We start from the raw sequence: 20780 nt of genomic DNA on the forward strand, positions 1-20780 counted from the left end.
GAGTTGTGGGGAGCAGAAAAAAAAGTGTAGTCTCTTGTAGTCGGATTTAATTCCCTCCATATGTCGCAAATACTCATATCTTTTAACAGACCTCTTACCTTCCTCAGTGCATTATTTTGATTATGATTGGTCCCTGAGACATCCCAAATCGAGCTTAGTCTTAAATTGAAATCCCCCCCGCATATTATTGTTCCTTGTGCTTTTGTTATCATCAAAATGTACTTGTAAAAAGCCCATTTAGCAACTGGCGGTACATATACATTTAATAGGGTGACCTCAATTCCATCCAGTTTTCCAATGACCATATTGTATCTTCCCTCCTTATCTTTAAACTCTGAAACTTTTTCAAAAACAATCTTTGTGGATATTAGCGTTGCTACCCCCCTTTGGCGCCCAGAAGGGAAAGATGAGGAAAAAACCTGACCAAAGCCCTGTCTTTTGAGTTTAGCATGTTCTGGCTCTTTTAAAAGCGTGTCTTGTAAATATACTATTCCTGCCTTATCTTTTCAAATTTTTTTCAAAATTGTAGTCCTTTTTAAAGGGTTGAGGACACCTTTCACATTATAAGTAACTACTCTGATCGGAGCTGGATTATCTTCCATGTTTTATTCAAAATTGAGATAACTCTTAACCAATGCCTGCAGACATTGAAAAAACGAAACAAATCTGCTCATGAAGAGGTCATGTTTGTGACCTTGTGTGAGCCAAGATCTATTAGTGGCTCGGAGGGATAGTCTCTGCAGCCTCCAGGGTTCAGAGGGCCCTCCCGTTGCTCCGTACTTGAACGTGCACACATAAACCCGAGCCCATGACCCTTGAGTGACCGTTTCTGTAATTAGTCTCTGGGGAAACGTCCACACACTTTGCCCACAAAAAATATCAAAACTATAAGTCTTCCAATTTCAGGGTTATTTATATAATAAGACAAAAGAAAATGATTGCTCGTAGCAGATTCTCCACAAAGGCAGCCACTCCCGTAGAGTGTTCTTCGGCCCCTTCCACTATACCGTGAAGTCGAATGTTGTCCCGTCTTGACCGCCCTTCCTGATCCGTGAGCCTAGCCTCCAGTCTCTCCTGTAGCTTTAGCACCTCTAGCAAAGCCTCCTCCACGACTTGCACTTGTTCCTCTGCCCCTGAGATTGGGTTTTCAGCCTCGTCCACTCTGTTGTGTGTTGCATTAATTTTGTCCTTAATATCACGGAGCGCGTCGCCGTTTTCCTGACGAAAGTCTCTTAATTCCTGGAGTATTGTCTGTATGTCTGCCATATCGTTAGCTTCCTGTAGTGCTAGTTCCTCAGGGTAAAAATGGTTACCGTTAGCCGTATCATCAGCGGACTTTTCTATAACTGGAGGCGTCTGTTCTTTCTTCTGTCCGGCAGTTTTCCGTTTCCCATTGGTCATTACACCAACGCCTTATTCATAATACTGTCTATTAGACTGTTTTAACCACAGAAAGTAGGCGTTTAGCTGTCAGGATCAAGGAGCTCCAACTCTACGCTGCCTGCCTCATGGCCGCTCAACCGGCATTATTATTATTATTATGTAGAAAGGTGCAAAGTCATGCATTCAGCATGGCAGTGTTACCTGAGGAGAAGAAGGTGATGCAGGGATTGGGCCAGTGCTGCCTCATCTTGTAGGGCAGCACCCCCGGGATGCTCCAGAAGTGCAGGTACGTTGAGATCCTGCTGGCTTGGATGGCCACCAAGTTACCACCCACTCCTACACAGGGGAAGGAAACAGAGAGGACAGAATGACTAGGAATGTGAGGTACGGAAGAGCATTATGGCAACATGTGAAAACATATTTGAAGATCTGACAAAAGTGATTTTTGTTGTTGTTGTGAGTTGAAGTCAGTATTGTGACACCTTATGTGAATGAAAATGAAATGATTTAAATATACTGGTTGCAAAATGTCACACTATATTTATTTTTATTTTGGGGCAAATTTACAAAGAATGGATTGAGTCCACTGAAAGCACCATGACTCATACAACACTTGCAAGTGCAATCTGCCCCCATCTTAGGTCAGATTCAGAAAATATATTGCACCAATAATATTACAGACAAATCATTTTTATTCTTTTAGCTCAGTGACATTTTTTTGCAATATAATAAGCCTGAATTGGACTCCTTTGTTTACTTCTGTAACATAGTGACATCACTATGTAATACTTGTGCTTCTATTGGCTAGCGCTCCAACGCATTGTAGGTGATATGCTAGGGGGCGGGACTTTTGCCATACAACTCTAAGTAGTTGACAAATCACAACAGAGCCGGACAGCTAACCAATCAGAGCAGACTGGACTCTGGTTTCAGACAGAGGGTGTATCCACCATTGAGGTCACCGAGGTCCGGACCTCGGTAATTTTCTCCGAGCTGTGTATAACTAAACTTGGGAAATAACTGAACTAAACGGGGTTCTTTGTAGTACTTCCATTTACTGCCGATGGGGGCGCTGCATAACTACGTAGCCTCGATTAAAGCAAACAGAAGAAGACGACATGTATCAACAAACCACCGCAGCCCGGTATTGTATCGGAGCAGCGGAGGAGTGATGAGGTATCTAGAGATCTGAGTGCAGCGGGCTGCTTGTGTTTCTGTTCATCAGGACATCATATGACAAGCAGATCCTGTGTGAACGCTCTACGTTAGTCAGTGGACGTCCGACAACATGCACACTAATTTATATTGCAGCTATAGGCTATACTTTTGTTTAAATTGCGTGAATAAACTAGCTAGAGAGCTAAAGTTAATTTCATTCATCCAATGTCAGAAGGATTACCTTTTAACAAACGTTGTAATGCTTTTCTTTCATTTCAATTTGAGTAAAACATTGAAGATATAACATTGTATTGTTTTCTTTTTACACTGACTCAGATATAATGAAAAGACTGTATACGTCAGTCGAAGCTCAGCTTTGGTAAGGAAGAGACAGGACAGGCAGAGAGAAAGAGAGAGAGAGAAAGTGATGGAAGTCAGGGAGGAACTGCAGGTACAGTCACACAAAAGAATGTATAGGCTTAAAAAAAAACTCTATCTATCTATCTATCTATCTATCTATCTATAGAATAGAATAGAATAGAATTGGGAGGGATGAAACCCTATTTAATGATCACACATGCAGAGCACACAGCACACACAGTGAAATTAGTTTTCTGCTTTTAACCCATCCTAGTACCAGGAGTCTAGTACTAGGAGCAGTGGGCAGCTATTGCACAGCGCCCGGGGAGCAATGGGAGTGAGGGGGGAAGGGGGGTGTCCGGTGCCTTGCTCAAGGGCACCACGGCAGGCCAGGAGGTGAACTGGGACCTCTCCAAGTTCCAATCTATCCATCTATCTATCTATCTATCGATTTATCCATCTATCTATCAATCTATCTATCTATCTATCTATTTATCTATAACAATAGTCTTAATTTACACTATAGAAAATAGGCATAATTTTAAAACAACATACATCTATTGCAGTTATGATGTCATAATAACATACAATTGTATAAAACACAATTTGCTTACATCTTTGTTCTCTTTTGAGAATCAAACAGAACAGATTTAAATACAAAATATAATGCAAACAAACAAGTGAAATGAACTAAATTGCTGAATTGCTTTTAATTCACTGGCAGGAGCGACAGGAGTGAGCAAAAAGTGAACAATGAGGGAGAGATTGAACAAAGAGAAAGAGTAGAGGACAGAGAGAGTAATGAACAGGAAGAAGACAGAGAGACTAAAGAAGATGGAAGAGAGGGGGCAGGTTATGGAAAGGAGAGAGACATGGAAAATGAATGTTGACAATGTTTTGGGATCATTTTAGCCTCTTCTGCATGTCCAGATCATTAATAGTAACAATCAACTGATTCTTATGCATTACACTTTCAAAAATAATTTATGCTGCAGCCCACTGACATGGTTTGAAATCAATATATTATCCAATTTGTGACCCCGCACAGGACTTAAAAAGCACATAACTAGATCATGAAAATCCCCCAAATCTCGGGGGGAGGGGTATACCCCCGAACCCCCCCGAACCCCCCCGAACCCCCCTAGCATGTTTGGACCTCGGTATTTAGGAAATCCTGGATACGGCCCTGACATTAAAGCATGGAGACATGTAGAGACACAGAATACTAATATGAACCTGAGCATTATAGGGCCTCTTTAATAATGCAAGTGTTGCAGAAATTGTAAATCTGGAGAATAACCAATAAATGGCAACAATGCCATTTCATCTCTCATTTTGACATTTCGCTTGAAAGAGCTTACCATTCATAACAGGTGTAAAGACAGCCATGCCTTTAAAGTTTGGATCACTCACTGTCTTGTCCAGTATAAGGCCTCCAAAACTGGGAATCACAAACACAGAGATAATCAGAGCCACATAAAGTCACTGCCAGGGTTTCCCATTCTGATGTTAGAACAAACAAACAAAATAATCAGATAAAGGTAACCCTTATTTTCAGCTGTTTTATTAGCAAATCCCGAACTGATCTACTACAACCAGCTCAGATTAACCTGCAAAGATCATTTTAATGTATTTAATGACATACTGCTTGAATTATAATTAATTAGGTTGCCAGGAAGTTCTTTAACCTGTTAAGCCCCAAGCCTGTTTTTAAGGTCTCAGGCTCGAAAATGACATTCCCAGAACAAATGACTATAACTTCACTTCTAAAAGGGGTAAATTAATAATCTTTTTTCTCAAAGCAATGATAAACTTGTGAGTTGGACGTAGAAAAGTCCGAATCAATATAGAATTTTTTTATTTTAAAGTAAATTCAGATTGAACATAGTAAAAAATTGTAAATTATATTGTCCGTCCAAAAAAACAACATTACTTATAGTGAAAACTACCCTTGAATGATGGGATCGAAGACTAAAAGCTTTAGGAATCCAAAGTACAACATATAATAAGTACCCTGTATCAAGATGTATGCAAAACAAGTAACATTTGACCTTTTTAGAGAGATTTAGAAAAAGAAAACCACTTCTGGGGTCATTTGGGTGCATTTTCCATATCTCTGGCCCCCCTCGGTCGATTTTGATGATTGACACCTCTTTTTAACCATTAGAGCCAATAGAATCGAGGGGAAGTTCCTAAAATCTATCTAAACATTACCCATTGGTGAATGAGTGATGCGCAGCCAGAATGCCCAAAACCGGAAGCTGTCATACACTCTCGTAGCTATCATAGCAGCTATATATGAAAACTCTGTTTTTGCAAATAAATATGACGATGGATTATCAGTAATCATTTCAAAATGACACAGAGACATTGGATTAACCTTCAGCAGCGTTTTATGCGTTTTAATGCCATTGAACACAACTTTTGATCAGAAAACAGCAACGGTAAGACTTATTTTCCGTTTTGGTCCCATAAAGCTACGTTGTGTGTTGTCTGGGTTTGCAGATCCGATAAGTAATAAAATATTTCTACCGTGAGTTCTGTGCTAAGTGCGTTTTTTCGCTCAGGGCTAATTCAGAGGCTTGTTATTACCCTTGTGTTTTGTTTAGCTAAAAATTGTTACTATTGTCTGATAGCTGAGTTTCTTCCCGTTAAGTGGGTATGACACATTCATAGTTTGTTAAATGTTAAGAAGCCCTCAGACGCTGTTTCTTGCAAGATGTTGCGTTTTGCCCCCAGTACCAGGGGCATGGGGCTTAACCAAGCCCCCATGAAGTGCGCCGGACTCTGAGGAAAATATTCTTTGTTTCCAAACGGCGGTACTGCAACTTCCGTATCAGTATGTGATGTCCCTGGGCCCTTTTGTCCTCATGCGCCAATGAGCAGCTCTCATAGGAAAGAACGAGACCCCGCCTCCGACGCTGTATCCAGTTCTTATTATACATCCATGGGCTTAACTGGTTAACCTTTAACTTAGAAAAAACATAGAGGTAGAGACTAGGGCTGCATTATTTAAAAAAACGAAATATTGTGACTATTTTGACTAATATTGGGATATGATTCACTATATAGAAGGGATTTATCATATTTTAATCATAATTTCTATTACCATTCAAATATTTATTATGGTGTGATTGTATAAGATGATCTGTACCAAACAAATATGTTTTTCTAAGCTCCACAATACTTTTTTCAATATGCTTTTTTAACACATATTTAGCATTTAACAAATACTGTGCTTCCCGCGATTTGAATATCGCAACTGTTCACATTGCGATTTTGATAAAAAGAGACCTGATTAAAAAAATTGCTGGGTAAGAATAAATAAAAAATTAAACAAAAAAATCCTGACACTAAGAAAAGCAAATAAGTAAAAAATAACGGCAACAATAAGGAGAAATGGTAAAAATCCCCAAATTAGTCAAATGTAACAGTTAATTAAACACTTAATATGAAAAATACAGTGCATAAACTAAAACAAGTTAAGCTGGAAGTTAATTGAGATAAAATTGAAAATTAAATTGTATAAAAAAATATTTAGATGTTTTTCATATTATTCCCCATTGAAGAATGAAAAGTGTGTACCTGCTAATGGACATGGCGACTAAAACAGGCTGCCACCCTGAGCGGAGCACCTCGCTGATCTGGGGGCTGCGCCGCGCCAACACCACCCACAGGGGGATCAGAGCCAGGAAGAGCACACACACCAGGGGGGACAGGTACCACACGTCTGGGGGACAGGAAGAGACACGCTAGTACATTTGACTCAAAGAAAATAATATGAAGAAAAAAAGAGAACACAGTAATAGACATACATGACAGGATACTGTATATGATAAGATAAGATAGTACTTTATTGATCCCAATTTGGGATTTTTTTTGATAATATGATTATGATATCATTAAGTTGACAAAATGCAATGTTGACAGCTGCAGTTTGGTTATTGACATTGGTTTAAAATGCCATATGGTGGTATATAGTATGACAAATAAAAAAGATGTGTGTCATGCACTACAATTTGGAAGAAGATATTGTAATGTTTACTCCCTACACTTATTTCACAACATTACTTAATAGTTACTTTGCAAGTTAATATTATTAATACAACAATTACAATAATTCAAACTATATAATACATTATTATCATTTCATGTCCATTATTTGATGGATTAATTGATAATTTATGAGTCTATAATGAAAATTATGAAAAATATTGATTAGTCTTTCACAAAATGAATAAAAATTCATTTTTTTCCACACTTCAAATATATACATTTTACTCTCATAGAGGAGCACGCTCACATTAGAAATCTGTGATCTAAAGATTTGGGCTTAAGTTTACTTTCAATACATTTCTTGATTACTTTTGATAGTTGACATTGAATCAATTGAGATCTGCAGCCCTAAATCACTGCGTGACACTGTTCTCATTACTTCCAGAAAAAGAAAAAAATATGATTGAAAGAAAAGGTCCAGATGTGAGGGAACATAGTCATAAATCAGAGCTGAGATTATTCCTCACCTATATATTCATACAGTACGGTGCTGACGGTGGCCAGCAGGGACAGAGTGATTAAATCCCCTAGACTGGCAGCGATGGGGGTGGCCACGTTGTCCGGGTTGATCCCTACCTTCCTGGAGCCAATGATCACTCCTATCATCACCAGGCCTACGGAAGGGAAGAAGGAAGAGTAAAGACAGAGAGAAGAGAGAAACAGAAAACATGATGGTGGAGAAAAAGTAATCACTTTCAAACAAGCTAAAAAAAAGGACTGTGTTCAGTGTTCTCAGAGAGAGCTTTTATCAGGGTTACACGACAACTTAATAAAAGCTTTCAGCAGAAACATGCTGGGTTTTTCCTATCACTAAAGACGATCTTCAGAGGCACAGATAAAGTCACTTTGACCCCAAAACAAAACTTTGAGTTATGTACACCATTGGAAAAAGGAGATCCTTATTTTTCCAATCATAGCCTTACTGTTTTCGTACTCCAAATAATACATGATGACTGTTATGAAGACGCCGTTCTGAGAAAAAACACCTTCAAAGTTTACAGTACATTTTAAAGTTACTTTTAAGTTATTTTAAGAGGGGGTTCAAGGCCTAATATTTTGGGGGCATAGTACCCCTGCCCCCCCTTAGGACCACAATTGAATGAGCTCTGATTTTGATGTGGTCTTTGCAGTCTATGGCAAAGCTAAGGGAGTCGTAGAGAGGGAGGGGCGCTGATCAGAGTCAGAGCTGACAGTTATCACTGAAATGGACACTGTTTTGTTTGTTTAAAATCAACCAAACAAGAGTTCTTGACATAAACCCATGATTGTCTTGTAATGTGCCGACATCTGACTGATTTCAATAGAGCGGGTCACACAGGTCATTGCTGTCATTAGAATTGACAGCAATATGATTCTATTAGTCATAAATCATATTTGTGTGTTTAAAGCGTATACATTTTTCAATTATAGCAACAACAAAAATTGAACTCCAAATTCTGATCTGTTCATGCTCTCGTCCAAGGATGTGTGAAAAAGACTTTAAGAGGCTTTGTTTGACTCTTCACAAAAATATATAAAAACTGCTATTCCTGTAATTTGTAATAAAAAAAACTCAAATGTAATTACCTACAAGACACAAAGAAACAAATATAGGCTTGCTATGAAGCAAGTGTTTCAGCCATCATGTCTTTGATTACACATCAGCTCAAAAGAGAAAGTGGCTGAGCCTGTAAAATGTAAATGTTCTAGCATTCTCTACCAAATGTGTGCTTAATTGCTGCCCCCTTGATCCAAGATGAGTGGATCTTCACAGCATACATATTACATTTAAACACATTCCCTACCGTAATTCACTAATTGTCACAAGTAAGGAAGCCCTTAAGGGCAAAACTACTTAGCAAACTGAGACTTGGTTAAAAAAATGTAGCTAAAACAATTGGAAAATATAGATATGATAGATGTATTATACTTCTAATACAAAACAAGAAAAACGATCTTAATTACTCACCTAAGGAAAGAGCAGCAACAAAGGCAGTGATGATGCTGCTGGCACAGAGAACAGCGGCCTGGTCCAGTTCAATCCCCCCTCGAGAAAAGGACCCTAAACAAATAGCTGCCACTGCTGCCAGGAAACCCACCACTGTCGCCTGAACCTGCAAAAGAATGGCAAACATGACATCATTATTAGGATTTAACAATGCATTTGACAAACAGTGTGGTGACATTTGCACGAGGCTGTAAAAAATCAGTAGAAAATCAGAAATTAGACCACCATATATACTGTACTTAAAAAATGTATTTCAATGGTTACTTGAATGACTCTTTTTGCCTGGTGAACACAGTAAGCTTTGTGGCGAGGGAGAGTGTGGCTCAGTGGATAGTGTGCTGGACTTCAAATCAGGGGATAGCAAGTTCGAGTCCCACTGCAGTCAGCATGTCGTTGTGTCCCTGGGCAAGACACTTCACCCCAAATTGCTCCTGTGGGGATTGTCCACAGTATTGAATGTATGTAAGTCGCTTTGGATAAAAGCGTCTAACAAATGACATGTAATGTAATGTAATGTGTCTCCAAAGTCAGTATTAGACCATAGGGTACCACATGTACCTCAACAAAGTATTTCAAAGGTGTTTCAGGTGATGTTACCTGTATCAGTGCCAGGTTGCTGCACACCATGGTCCATTGTTTACCAGGGTCGTCCATCTGGCCTGTGTTGGCCTGCAAACACAAAGATACCATCAGTCATTATATAAGCATTAGTTTGGTACAGGCCCTCAGTGAGTATTTCATATTCAATATGTCTGTTTTTCATAAAAAACGGGAAAATAAGAATGTAAACACCTGCAAAAGTGCTCTGCGTAATGTGTAAAACAAACATAACATATTATGCATAGTGTTTTAATTAAAGGTCCCATGTCATGGCCATTTCTACTGATCATAATTCCATTGTTGCGGTCTACTAGAATAGATTTATATTGTGCAATTTTCCAAACTCACATTGGTTTGTCGTACAGCATCTCTGTATAGTATGTGTATTCACTCTCTGTCCTAAATGCCTTGTTGGAGCTCCTGCCCCCCCCCCCTCCCTGTGAGCCCAGTGTGCTCTGATTGGTCGGGACGTTGCGAGGCTCGCTGCTCGGTGAGCTGACTTACTGGTGTGGTTTCCGGGTCGGCAATACAGCGAGACAGCGCGAAACTCATCCTGAGCACACACAAACACTCACAGCCGAAGTAAAAACAATAAGTGTGGCTTGATATTGAGTAAGAAAAAGGTTTATAAACGCTGTGAGAATGGGTCTGCAGAGAGCATTTCTCCGCGATCCCAACTCGTCTATTACCAGCGTTCAGGGAGCTCTATGCAAGTCAATGGGACTCCCTGTTAGTTGAAAATGTACGCTAAAGGTCCCCACCCCTCCTGGTGTGTGAGGAGCTCCGCGGATTGGTCCATTTTGGTTCCGGGAACCGCATGACGTCATGCGGTTCCCGGAAGAAACAAATGGAAAAAGAGAAATCTCCAACGAGGCGTTCTGGGGCAGCATAGACAGGTCTTTTCTGTGTTAGAGTTGTACTCGCTACAGGGTGTACGTTGAGGGTTTACATGCATAAAAACCTTCATAACACACAAGGGGACGGGTAATAACCAGAAAAGCATGACATAGGACCTATAAATCCAATGATATCAAAAGTTTAAAAATGAATTACTGTGTGTGTGACTTTGTACTGTATCTGTTCTACATGATACATTCTCTGTAGGGTGGTAAACTGAAGTTATCAGGCGTAGTAACAGAGTTCTCTGTTGGTTGGCAAGTTCTTAATCCAAAATGATATTTCATGAGGATGTAAAAATCTTACAGCAGTGGAGAGGCGAGCAGCGAGGGTCATCTCCAGGTTTCCTTTGAGTCCAACCAGCGCAGGCACCAGGATAAACACCTCCGTTATCACCTTAAACACCTCCCAGTGCTGAAACACACGTGAAATATTACATTAGCACTCACAAAAACATTGCACACAGATATAAATTCACTAAATTACAGCTTTATTGTTGACAACTTGGAGTCATATTTGACCGAAACCTCAGCTTGGATAAACATGTCAGTTCAATGGTTTTATCCTGTATTCATCATCTCAGAAACATTTATAATTCCCAAAAATCATGAAATTGATTTCCATGCATTCACCACTAGTAGAGTTAAGAATCTCTCTCCCTCCTCCTGCTTGTCCACAATTCTGCTGCTAGTATTTTAAAGAGTTCATATTATGTTAATCTTCAGGTTCATATTTGTATTTTTGTTTCTACTGTGACATGTTTTCGTCTTTATTTTTCTAATACAGCCTGTGCTGCAGCACCTCTTTTCACCCTCTGTCTGAAACCAAAGATGTCCCGCCCCTTAGTCTATCATGTACAATGAGTTGAAGCCCTAGCCAATAGAAGCGCATAATGTTACATAGTGATGTCATTATGTTACGGAATCAAACAAAGGAGTCCAATGGAAGCTTTTCAGGAATGGGGAGGGGGGGAGAGAAACCCCCTCTGGAATGAAAATGAGGGGTTACGTATGGTAACCCTTGTTATATAAGCACAGGTCACCCCGGATCACAAGCAACTCGGGTGCACCGACAGAGCGGTTAATTCGGACACTCTCTTGGCTGACGTAGCATAACACTGTGTTAGGGGACAAGCCCTCAACTGCGGGGCCCCAGCTATGAAGCTGTGGTACTCCCTGGTGACCCGTTCCGCCGCAAAACTCCCCGTGAAGGGAAGTTCTGCCCATGGAGGGTCGACACACAAAGGGCCATTAGCTACCTCCTTTACAGGAGCTACAACTGGGGCAGCGAGTGGGGAATTTGTACGGTCAACATTATGTGTAAGTGTAGCATTGTGGAAACAAATGACACTTAAACTTGGATACAGATCAACCTCATTTTTATTAGAAAACGTAGTGATCTGTGCATTATACAGGGAGGAGGCGGGATTCGCCCTCGCGTCCCGGGTGGAGAGATTTTCTCCCCCCGCCAGTCAGCTCGGTGAAGACGGAGCACATCACCCGGCCACTCTGCTGCTGCGGAGCCTGCCGAGGTCGGGCAGCCCGTCCCCGTGAGTGCCGGTACCCCGGTTCCACAGGATGGGCCGAAGAGGTGGAGGGCGCCTCTCCCTTCATCTCACCGTCGCACTGCGCTCCCTCGCCTGCAGGGAAGCCCGTGGTGGAGCGCGCTGCGGCGCCTGAGGAAGAGCCAGCGGTAGCATGCGGCTAAGCTGCACTCTCTCCTCCTCTAGGCGGCTGAAGCGTTGGGTGACCGAGGATATCGACCCGAAGAGCCCCTCCGTGGACACGGGGGCTCCAAGGGGATCCTCTTGGTTCTTCTTGGATAGAGCGGTGAGTCCTAGCCACACGTGACGCGAGGCCACTGTGGCCAAGGACCTCACCCGCCTCGCTGTGGCGGCCACTCCATGGATCAGATTATTCATCTGACCAATGCAGCGGTCCGGATAACCGCTCCCGTCCTGAGGCGGGAGGGCAGGGGTGTCCGTCTGAGGGGTAATCAGGGAGACACCCAACACGCAGAGATTACTCGCCACAGCCGCCATCTGTGCTCTGAGCCTGAATATTTTATCCAAATATTCTAAGGTGTCTTGGTCCCCCGACTGGCTTAGGCCGTCCTCGGCGTGGTCCGGATCAGCCCCCGCGATCAGGCCAGGGCATGTCGGACAGGCCCGGTGTTCGAGTAGTGGTGTCCATGCTTTTCTTCTCTTTCTCTATTCACGTCTTTGCTCAGTGTTTCACTTCCGCTCGCTGAAGAGAAAGGGATGACAGTCAGGAGGCGAGGCCTCCTTTTATACGGTGAGATGCGCGCGCATTCAGGTAGGCCTGCCCCGGGGCCGGCTACATCTATAGAAGTCTCAGTAGGTGGATGCTTGCATGATAAGGTAGTACCCATAGAGTCCAGTAGAGGGCGGAGCCTATGAGAGATATAACAGGGATTTTAGCCTTTGCAGGCTATTTAAATGCACAAAACCTATATAATACACTACAGGAAAGGGAAAACCCCAAAAAATGTAATAAGGCTAAAGGTGCTTTATGAATAAGATCATATACATTATTATTCCAAAAAAAACGAATTTACCTCTCCACGGTCGGACCCCATGAACTTTGTACATTATTCATGACATAAGCACATCATATATTCTAGACTAACCCAGTAGCCTACTTTTCCTGTGTCTCTTAGCATCAGATGACGCCACCCCATACTGCAGAGGTCCAGTGGGTTTAGAAGAACAGTTCATAGAGTCTGCCTCATATTTTCTGAATACAACTCCACTTGGCAGGTCCGAGATGGTTTCAATCTTTAAATAGATGCACATATTAAAGAACAGCACGGCTGCCAAGAGTGAAGAGATGTTGAGCAGAGGCAGGGAGCGAGGGAATTACAGATGAGAGGAGGAACTGACAGAGGGAACGGAGGTATGAAAGAGCAAAAATGAAGTGTCCGATAAGAGGTTTTGTTGTGAAAGCAGGGGGAAAATGTCCTGGAAGCACATAAAGTATCAGTAATTCAGATATGAAATATTTTGCTGACAAGGCAATGACTGCAATAACCAACCCAGAGATATTCTTGAATATTTAGTATAATAGACAAAGTTCCAGGAAAAACAAGTAACTAGTTATTTTTTAAAGTAGCAAAGCTTTTTTCTGGCTGTGCACGCTACAACCTTAAGTCCATCTGTGTATATATGGAACATCTGTGTTCTTTTTTGATGGACTTGGAAGATATGGGATTTCCCCATTGGATTTTGATATATTGCAGAAAATAACGTTTGTGGCCAACACACGTTTATGATCCTTAAACGTTCAGCTTGACAATTAGTGGTCTTATTTAGTCACTTGTAAGCAACCGCCGTTTCCATGACACATAGAAGCTCTGGATATTAAGTAGGGTATTTATTGACATATTTTATGTCGCAGAACAAAACTTGAAAATCTCGTAATCTTGTGTTAACCACAGACCTCACTTCAGGTCCCAATTACAAACAAAAAAACATTGACTTTGAGATGAGGGAACTGGTATAATGCAAAGCTTTTCCCTGGGGTTTTGGACCATTGTCTTTGGCTAGACCTGATAGACCTGGTAGTTTAACCAAAATAAAAAACAACAGAAAACAATGGAATCTTTTTTTTGTTGTATGTTTTTATTACATTTTTGTTTTTGGTAGCCTTTAAGAATCACTATAATTTTTTGGGCTGCAGAGTTTTAAGATAGCAAAAATGACATTAAAATAGAGTGCTGATGGATGTGGATATGTGAGATACCATGCTAAAATTACATTAATATACTCACTGCTGCGCTAGTACACTTTGATGGGAGCTGTTTGTATAGGATCAATGAATAATTTTTCTTTTTGGTTTGTTGTTCCTAAATCTGAGGTAGACCTACTCAAGGAAAGGCTACAGCTATGCTAGTTAGCTAAGCCATGAATGCCATGTCCAAGAACAAGTGAAAAAGCGGATACTTTATTACATTTTTGGAGCTACTAGACAAGTTGTCTATGGTGCATTTGTGGTCTAGCTCCACCTTTTGGAACTGTTAATGAAACAGCCAATAGGGATGGGACGTATGGATGAGGTTAAAGGGTGCTAAACAAGGACACAAAGGAGGAAAAAAGGAATAAAATAAGAGTATAGTAAACGTTAGGGGTGTGCTTTGAGTGTGTCTATTTATACACTTTGTTCTCAGGACCAGGAGTGACAGGTCGGTTGTCACGTTGGGAGGCTATCTTGGGACATGGCCCACTTCTGCTGTAATGCTGCTGCTGCCTGAGTGTTACAGGCAAAAAGCCAGGATAGCCAAAAACTGTGCTACTCCCTCAGGAGGAAAACAACTATATTTGTATTATTTTTGCTTTTGTTGTCATAATTACTGATATTAATCTGATGATGTATTTGAGTATTTAGAAAAGCACAATTATTTTTATATAGTGCTCTTCAAGGTACTCAAAGACATATTACAGGGTTACAATTCCTAAAAAAATAACAATTAAGACAACCCACTTAAAATATACTAAACACAACAATAATTACAGATTAAAAGCAGTCCTGAGGAGGTGAGTTTTGATTTGTTAACCGAGCATGGAGATATTGGTGTAGTTTTAAACGTATCACTAGAAACATACTAGTTATTAGTTAATATTTTATAATGATGGCATAATCTTAAAAAGGCCCTATAATGATTTTAGGGGATTTTACTTTCCTGTAGTGTGTTATATAGGTTTTTGTGCATGTAAATGGTCTGCAAAGGCTAACACATTCATCGTGATAAACTAAGGGGTGGGACATCTCTAAGCGGTTAACCAATCACAACAGATAAGTAACCAATCAGAGCAGACTGGGCTCTGGTTTCCGACAGAGGGTGAAAAGAGGTGATGCAGCAAAAATAAAGGGCTTATTGAACATCAAAGCATTTAAACATGTCACAGTCAAGAGACAAAATCCAAATATGAACCTGAAAATAAGTATAATAGGCCCCCTTTAAGATGCATTTTAGGCTAAAACAAATGTAGGCAATTTTGCAGCTGTGTGTGTCTTTTTTCCCCTGTAATACAGGGAAATATGTCAATTTCTTCTCATCTATGTGATTTAAAGATATCAACGTTGGTATATCCTTTCTCTTTCACATCTGTTCTTCCATTCTCTAACCTCCTATTAAATTAACTATTCACTTTTGTTCAAAGGCTTTCCTCTCATCCCCACATCAAATTCTGATTGGGGAGTCTCAGAAAAGTGTGTGTTACACAGGGCTCCATCTGTTGAACAGCACCATTAAAGGGAAGAGGAAACTACTGCATTCAGTAGATGCATACATTAATCAATCTGTTCCCCCCACCTGTTCAATTATTCCAAAGTGATTCTGTCCACCAATTTAACCGTAATCCATTATTTTTCATAACTCTGCTTACAAACCTAAGGCATTGGCCAATCCATGAAGAAGGTTAATAAGAATGACTGGAAGATATTGAATATTCAATAAAAGTCCAATGTTGGTCTGACCCTAATTTATACACAAAGATATGAAAACGGTGCCAGTTGAGACCATTCATACCCGAGAAGCAGGTAAAATCAATCTCTGCCTCTCACACTGCATTGAATCCATTATTGCCACATGGATGACCCATTCAACTGCCTACAGCTGTCTGTAGATATGAGCATCTGCCCATATTAATAATTCATCCATGCCACTATGTTAAACTGTCTGTGTAAAGTCAGTCTACCCAACCATTCTCACACCCATCCATAGGGCTGAGCAGGTCTATATTGAACCTCATTGTTTTAAAAGTACCGCCTACATTTTGTTCACAGTACCAAGGTGTATTAAAAACAATCAAGAACCAGAACAATTGCATGAAAACAGATTCATACTCTACTTCTCTAGTTGGACTTAAACTGACTTGAATGCTAATTTTCCATTAGCTTGGGGTTTTGCCACATCACACAAGCTTGGTTTTTTGTCTGGTAATAGGTTTGTGACTGCATTAAACATCTGGCAACTTTTGTTTGGTAAAAAAATGAACTTTGCAGAACAGAACAGTTCTGTATTCGTGAAAGAAGGTATACAAAAAAGTACAGTTTTGATATCATCACTTTTTCAGATAGCACAGAACCCTATTCAACCACCCATGAATCAATCTCTAAGAAAAGTTTTTCATACTTGTATAAGGTCCATAACAATGCCAGCGGAGACCAATCCGAGCCCTGACACCAGGTAGGGCACTATAACCTGGGCAGCAATGAGCCAGGAACTCTCCGGTAGGAAACCATATTCAGATCGAGTCAACTTCCATGTCACTCCACGTAACTTCCTGCCCTGGTAGCATAGCTCCAGCTCCAGACGCGTCACCACCATGATGGACGAGGGGTACTCAGTTCAACGTATCGTTATCCCATGGTAAGATTCACTGCAGTCCAAGCAGGGAGGAAGAAATCTGGTTCCGATGCGTCCAAATAAACTTGAGTTGAGTTCACCTGTCCAAAGAAGTGAGCAGAGTGAACGAGAAACCAATCGATGTCCGTCCTTGGTTCATAAAGTGCAAGGTCAAATGTTTGAAGAGCAGAGACACTGGATTTTTGAATGCATGGTTGATCCACTCTCAAAGGATTATAAAGAAATTACAGGCTTTACTTCAATCGTTCTTGACAATGAAGAGTAAAGCTATCAGTTTATAATAATCCTTTTTACCTCTGAGGAAAATTGATTTTTAGCGACTGGCATGTCTTCAAATCTTCAGACGTGAAAATCAGGTGTAACAAGTGAGAGATTGCCACCCATTTGTTCTGATTAATGATCGTGTTAATAAACAGGTGTTGATTTCCACAACAGGCCAATAGAGCGTGGCATCTTTAGCCCTGTGGTGACTCAGCCACGATGATGATTCCATTTGTCAGCACGACACAATCATTAAGACCAATTCCTTAGTCGTCTTTCACGATGTTCATCTACTAGCACAGATGCTCCATATATGCCAAGTCTTTAACCAACCCTGAATTTATAATGAAAGGTTGGTAAGAATACTTTGACATCACAAAAGGTTCAAGAGAATAAACCTGACAATGAAGAGTCATGACAAAGTCCAGTTTCTCCAATCTACCAAATAATCCATTGGTTTAGTTCAAAGTCCGTCCAATGGAGTTTAGTGTTTGTTGGATAGGGTCCTCAATCCATTGACCCAGTCTGATCAGCTTGACCAATGTGAAGGCACATCTTTATCCAGAAAAGATGATAGTACTGCTCGCCGGGACAGCTGAATGATTGACAGAGGGAAGAAGATAGTCCAGAAGGTCTTGAGAGTTAGGAGTCCTTTATGCTTTTGTCAATCCACATCATCTGTTCTGGCAAGCTCAGGATGAGGAGGAAAACAAAAAAGAGCTCCGTAATGTCTAAAAGAGATACAAGAGGTCCACTGACGAGATGCAGCAGCCGGCTTCTGGCAGTCTGGAGTGCTTCTTTCCTCCTGCCAGCATCAGGGCAATCCTGCTTCCTCCGCTCTGCTGTGACGTTTTACAGCTGACTGCGCTGCCCGACATGCAAACTCATGAGGGAAACAACCGGCTTACCGCCTCCCTTCTCCCTCCTTTTTATTGCTGCGTGCCTTGCTCTCACCCTACCTCCCCTTTTCTATCCGTCTACCAACGTCGGCCGGTTTCGCTGCGTTACTCCCTCTCTTATCCCTCTTTTTCGAATCTCTCTCCCTCCACATCGTGACTCATTCATTCTCTCCATCGCTTCATTCCATCTCTAGCTTGTGTTCACCTGCTTTATTAGCATGTTTGTTCTGTGATCCACTCACAGGCCCAGGTACTGTATATCCTTGGTCTGCACCACAACATGTTCAGATTGCACCCACACATACTTTAATTTGTGGCTAAAGCATTGCCCTGCTTTCAAAAAGCTTCTCTTGAATAAAATATTGATTTTAGAGCACTTTTCAGGTCACAAGCATCTACGAATCACTTATATGCAGACGTGTATCTATAATGCAGTCAGTTTCTCTTTTGCATGGCAATCATGTTTATTTTTTCTTATCATAATCAAGTAACTAATTACATGTTCTATTAAACTAGTGACTTTTGGAATTAATTTGATTCAATACATTTTGTCACTAGACTTGAAATGTAATGATTTAATTTCTATTAACTATCAACATGGTATAGTTTTCATTTTCCACAATTATTTGTTTGTGTTGTACTGTTGTAAATGGTTACATTTGTTTAATTCATTTTCCTCTTAGTATCTTATTAGCTCTACATTTGTATGCATAACACATTTTCTTGTTCAGAATAAGCAAGGTAGTCTAGTAATTTTGGTAACACACCTTCACAAAGTATGGGAATTTAGGAGATAAGTAAAAAAAAAGTAATCCAAGCAGAAGAAACCCAGACCTAATACAGTGGTGCAGTAAAGAGTCCTGAAACTAAGAGATGATTCAGCATTCAGTCACTTCTATTTCACTCGTCACAAGGTCAATGGTTTTTTGAACATGTTTGTGGTTAGACGACTGAAATCAGTTATGGGGTCAACACAAGCTGAAGAGTTATTTCACTTTTGTTTTTACGACTTTAAATACGTCAGTTAATACAACACTGGTGAATCTCCAAAGCTTCTATGTGTTATAAAAAAGTTGGTTGTTAGCAAGTGAATAAAAAAAACTAATAAAAGTCATCACACCAACACGGGTCCGCCTTTAGCTTAGCGGTGGTAATGCGCAGTCTTGGACCATGATGTAGTTTGTTTATAGCCTAACAATAGCATATTATTTCTGCCGATTGCATTTACCCTTCAAAAATTGAAGAGTGGTGTTAATATGTGGAGATTATCCTGCTGAGCAAAAATGTGTGTTGGCCAGAGAGCTTATTTTCCATAATACTGAAATATATATACGGTTTTGGTCCGGCCTCCTATCGGGCACGTTTCAGAAGCATTTCAGAAGCGGAGCGTCTTGCCTGCCGGCTCGCAGTTTTTGTTGATTTGGGCATATTTCCTGGACAGGCTACTTTGTACAGACAAAGTTAATAATAATTGTAATATTCCAGTTATAAACAACATGAATCAAAGATGTGTTGCTGTATTTTAGTGGTAAAAAAATGCATTCATCATCATAATTATTCTATATATATAATGTACACAGTGCCTGTAAACCGGAGGAGAACGCTGGCATTTCTCCTCCTACTTGAAAGACTACGGAGGGATAGGGTCTGCAAAATTAGTTTATTTTGGGGATGGGCCGGATGCTCTGACCGGTCTACTTCCTGCCCGGCGCCTCTGCAACACCTCGCGTCGCGTCGAAAAATAGACTTGAATCCTATTTTGAGCAGAGCCCAGCGCCGAGACGCTTCTGGGACGCTTCTGAGCCGTAACGCGGCGCGTCTGGTGGAATAGCACCCATTGACTAGAGTGGCCGCCATCTTTGCGAACGCCACGCCGCAGCCGTAACGCGGCCGTAACGCGGCCGTAACGCGGCCGTAACGCTACGCAGACGGACCCGGTGGAATCTAGGGGTAACACAATGGATTCAACTGCCAAATGTGTTTCTTTTCCTCACCTACAGTACACAGTTCTACTTTATCACTTGAATGCAATTAATTAAAAGATAATCCTTGCCCACACACACTCTTAGTCTTTTTCAACCCTAACCCCCCTGAGCTTCTGGGATGATCACCAACTATGGACACATTAAGGATAATTAAAAAACCTATAGAACCACATTTTGCAGAATACATCATGGGTGCATTATTTATTTAGTAGTTCAGGAACGAGAAATGAAAGGCTACAGTGTGCATTGCAAGTAATTTTATGGAGGCGTCTTTGCATGATTTTGTAATCAAGCCCTAGCTGAGTGAGCCATATCTTGGAAAGCAATGGTAGAACATGGATGGTTAAAAACTGAAAAAGCCTGTTGGCGAACACATGATGTAGGATGTAACATGTGGGATATAGGTTGAATCTATGACAACAGGAAGTGCTTATTTAGACCAGATCCAGACCCACTACAGGCTACAGTAACAACCATAAGTGCTGATTGTAGAGTGCTTTAGTCTTTATCTCCTTTCCATTTAGATAGACTTCTCTCCATGTCCTTCTATGTCCCCTGTGCTTTGAGACAAAGCACTCAGCCAAAACTCATTACTAATTGTCCTCCATCAGACACAAGAGGGTAACAGATACTGTAGAGGGGAGAGTGAAGGAAATACTGATGAGCAATAGATAGAGGGGAGGGAATAAGCCATGTGAGGATAGATGAGTGTCCATTAGTGGAGGAAGAAAGACGTGTTAGTTTAGGATAAAGTAGACAGCGGTGTGTCTGATCTCACTAAGCACAGCTGGCTGCAGACAAGAAGCC

The 20780-nt window shown here is 40.9% G+C and overlaps 1 protein-coding gene across 2 annotated transcripts in view; it reads right to left on the bottom strand.

The window, feature by feature from the left end:
* The window catches only part of LOC117494014 (solute carrier family 41 member 1-like), a 37996-nt gene that overhangs the window by 9465 nt on the left and 7751 nt on the right, over nucleotides 1-20780 (bottom strand). For both annotated transcript variants that reach the window (XM_034144637.1, XM_034144636.1), the window contains exons 3-9: nucleotides 10748-10855; nucleotides 9542-9613; nucleotides 8906-9050; nucleotides 7425-7571; nucleotides 6487-6631; nucleotides 4263-4342; nucleotides 1585-1719 (exon numbers count right to left, since the gene is read on the bottom strand). In XM_034144637.1, coding sequence (XP_034000528.1) covers nucleotides 1585-1719; nucleotides 4263-4342; nucleotides 6487-6631; nucleotides 7425-7571; nucleotides 8906-9050; nucleotides 9542-9613; nucleotides 10748-10855 — 832 coding nt within the window. The remainder of the gene's footprint in view (nucleotides 1-1584; nucleotides 1720-4262; nucleotides 4343-6486; nucleotides 6632-7424; nucleotides 7572-8905; nucleotides 9051-9541; nucleotides 9614-10747; nucleotides 10856-20780) is intronic.

This window comes from Trematomus bernacchii, unplaced genomic scaffold (assembly GCF_902827165.1).
Source record: "Trematomus bernacchii unplaced genomic scaffold, fTreBer1.1, whole genome shotgun sequence".
NCBI classification, from domain to species: domain Eukaryota; kingdom Metazoa; phylum Chordata; class Actinopteri; order Perciformes; family Nototheniidae; genus Trematomus; species Trematomus bernacchii.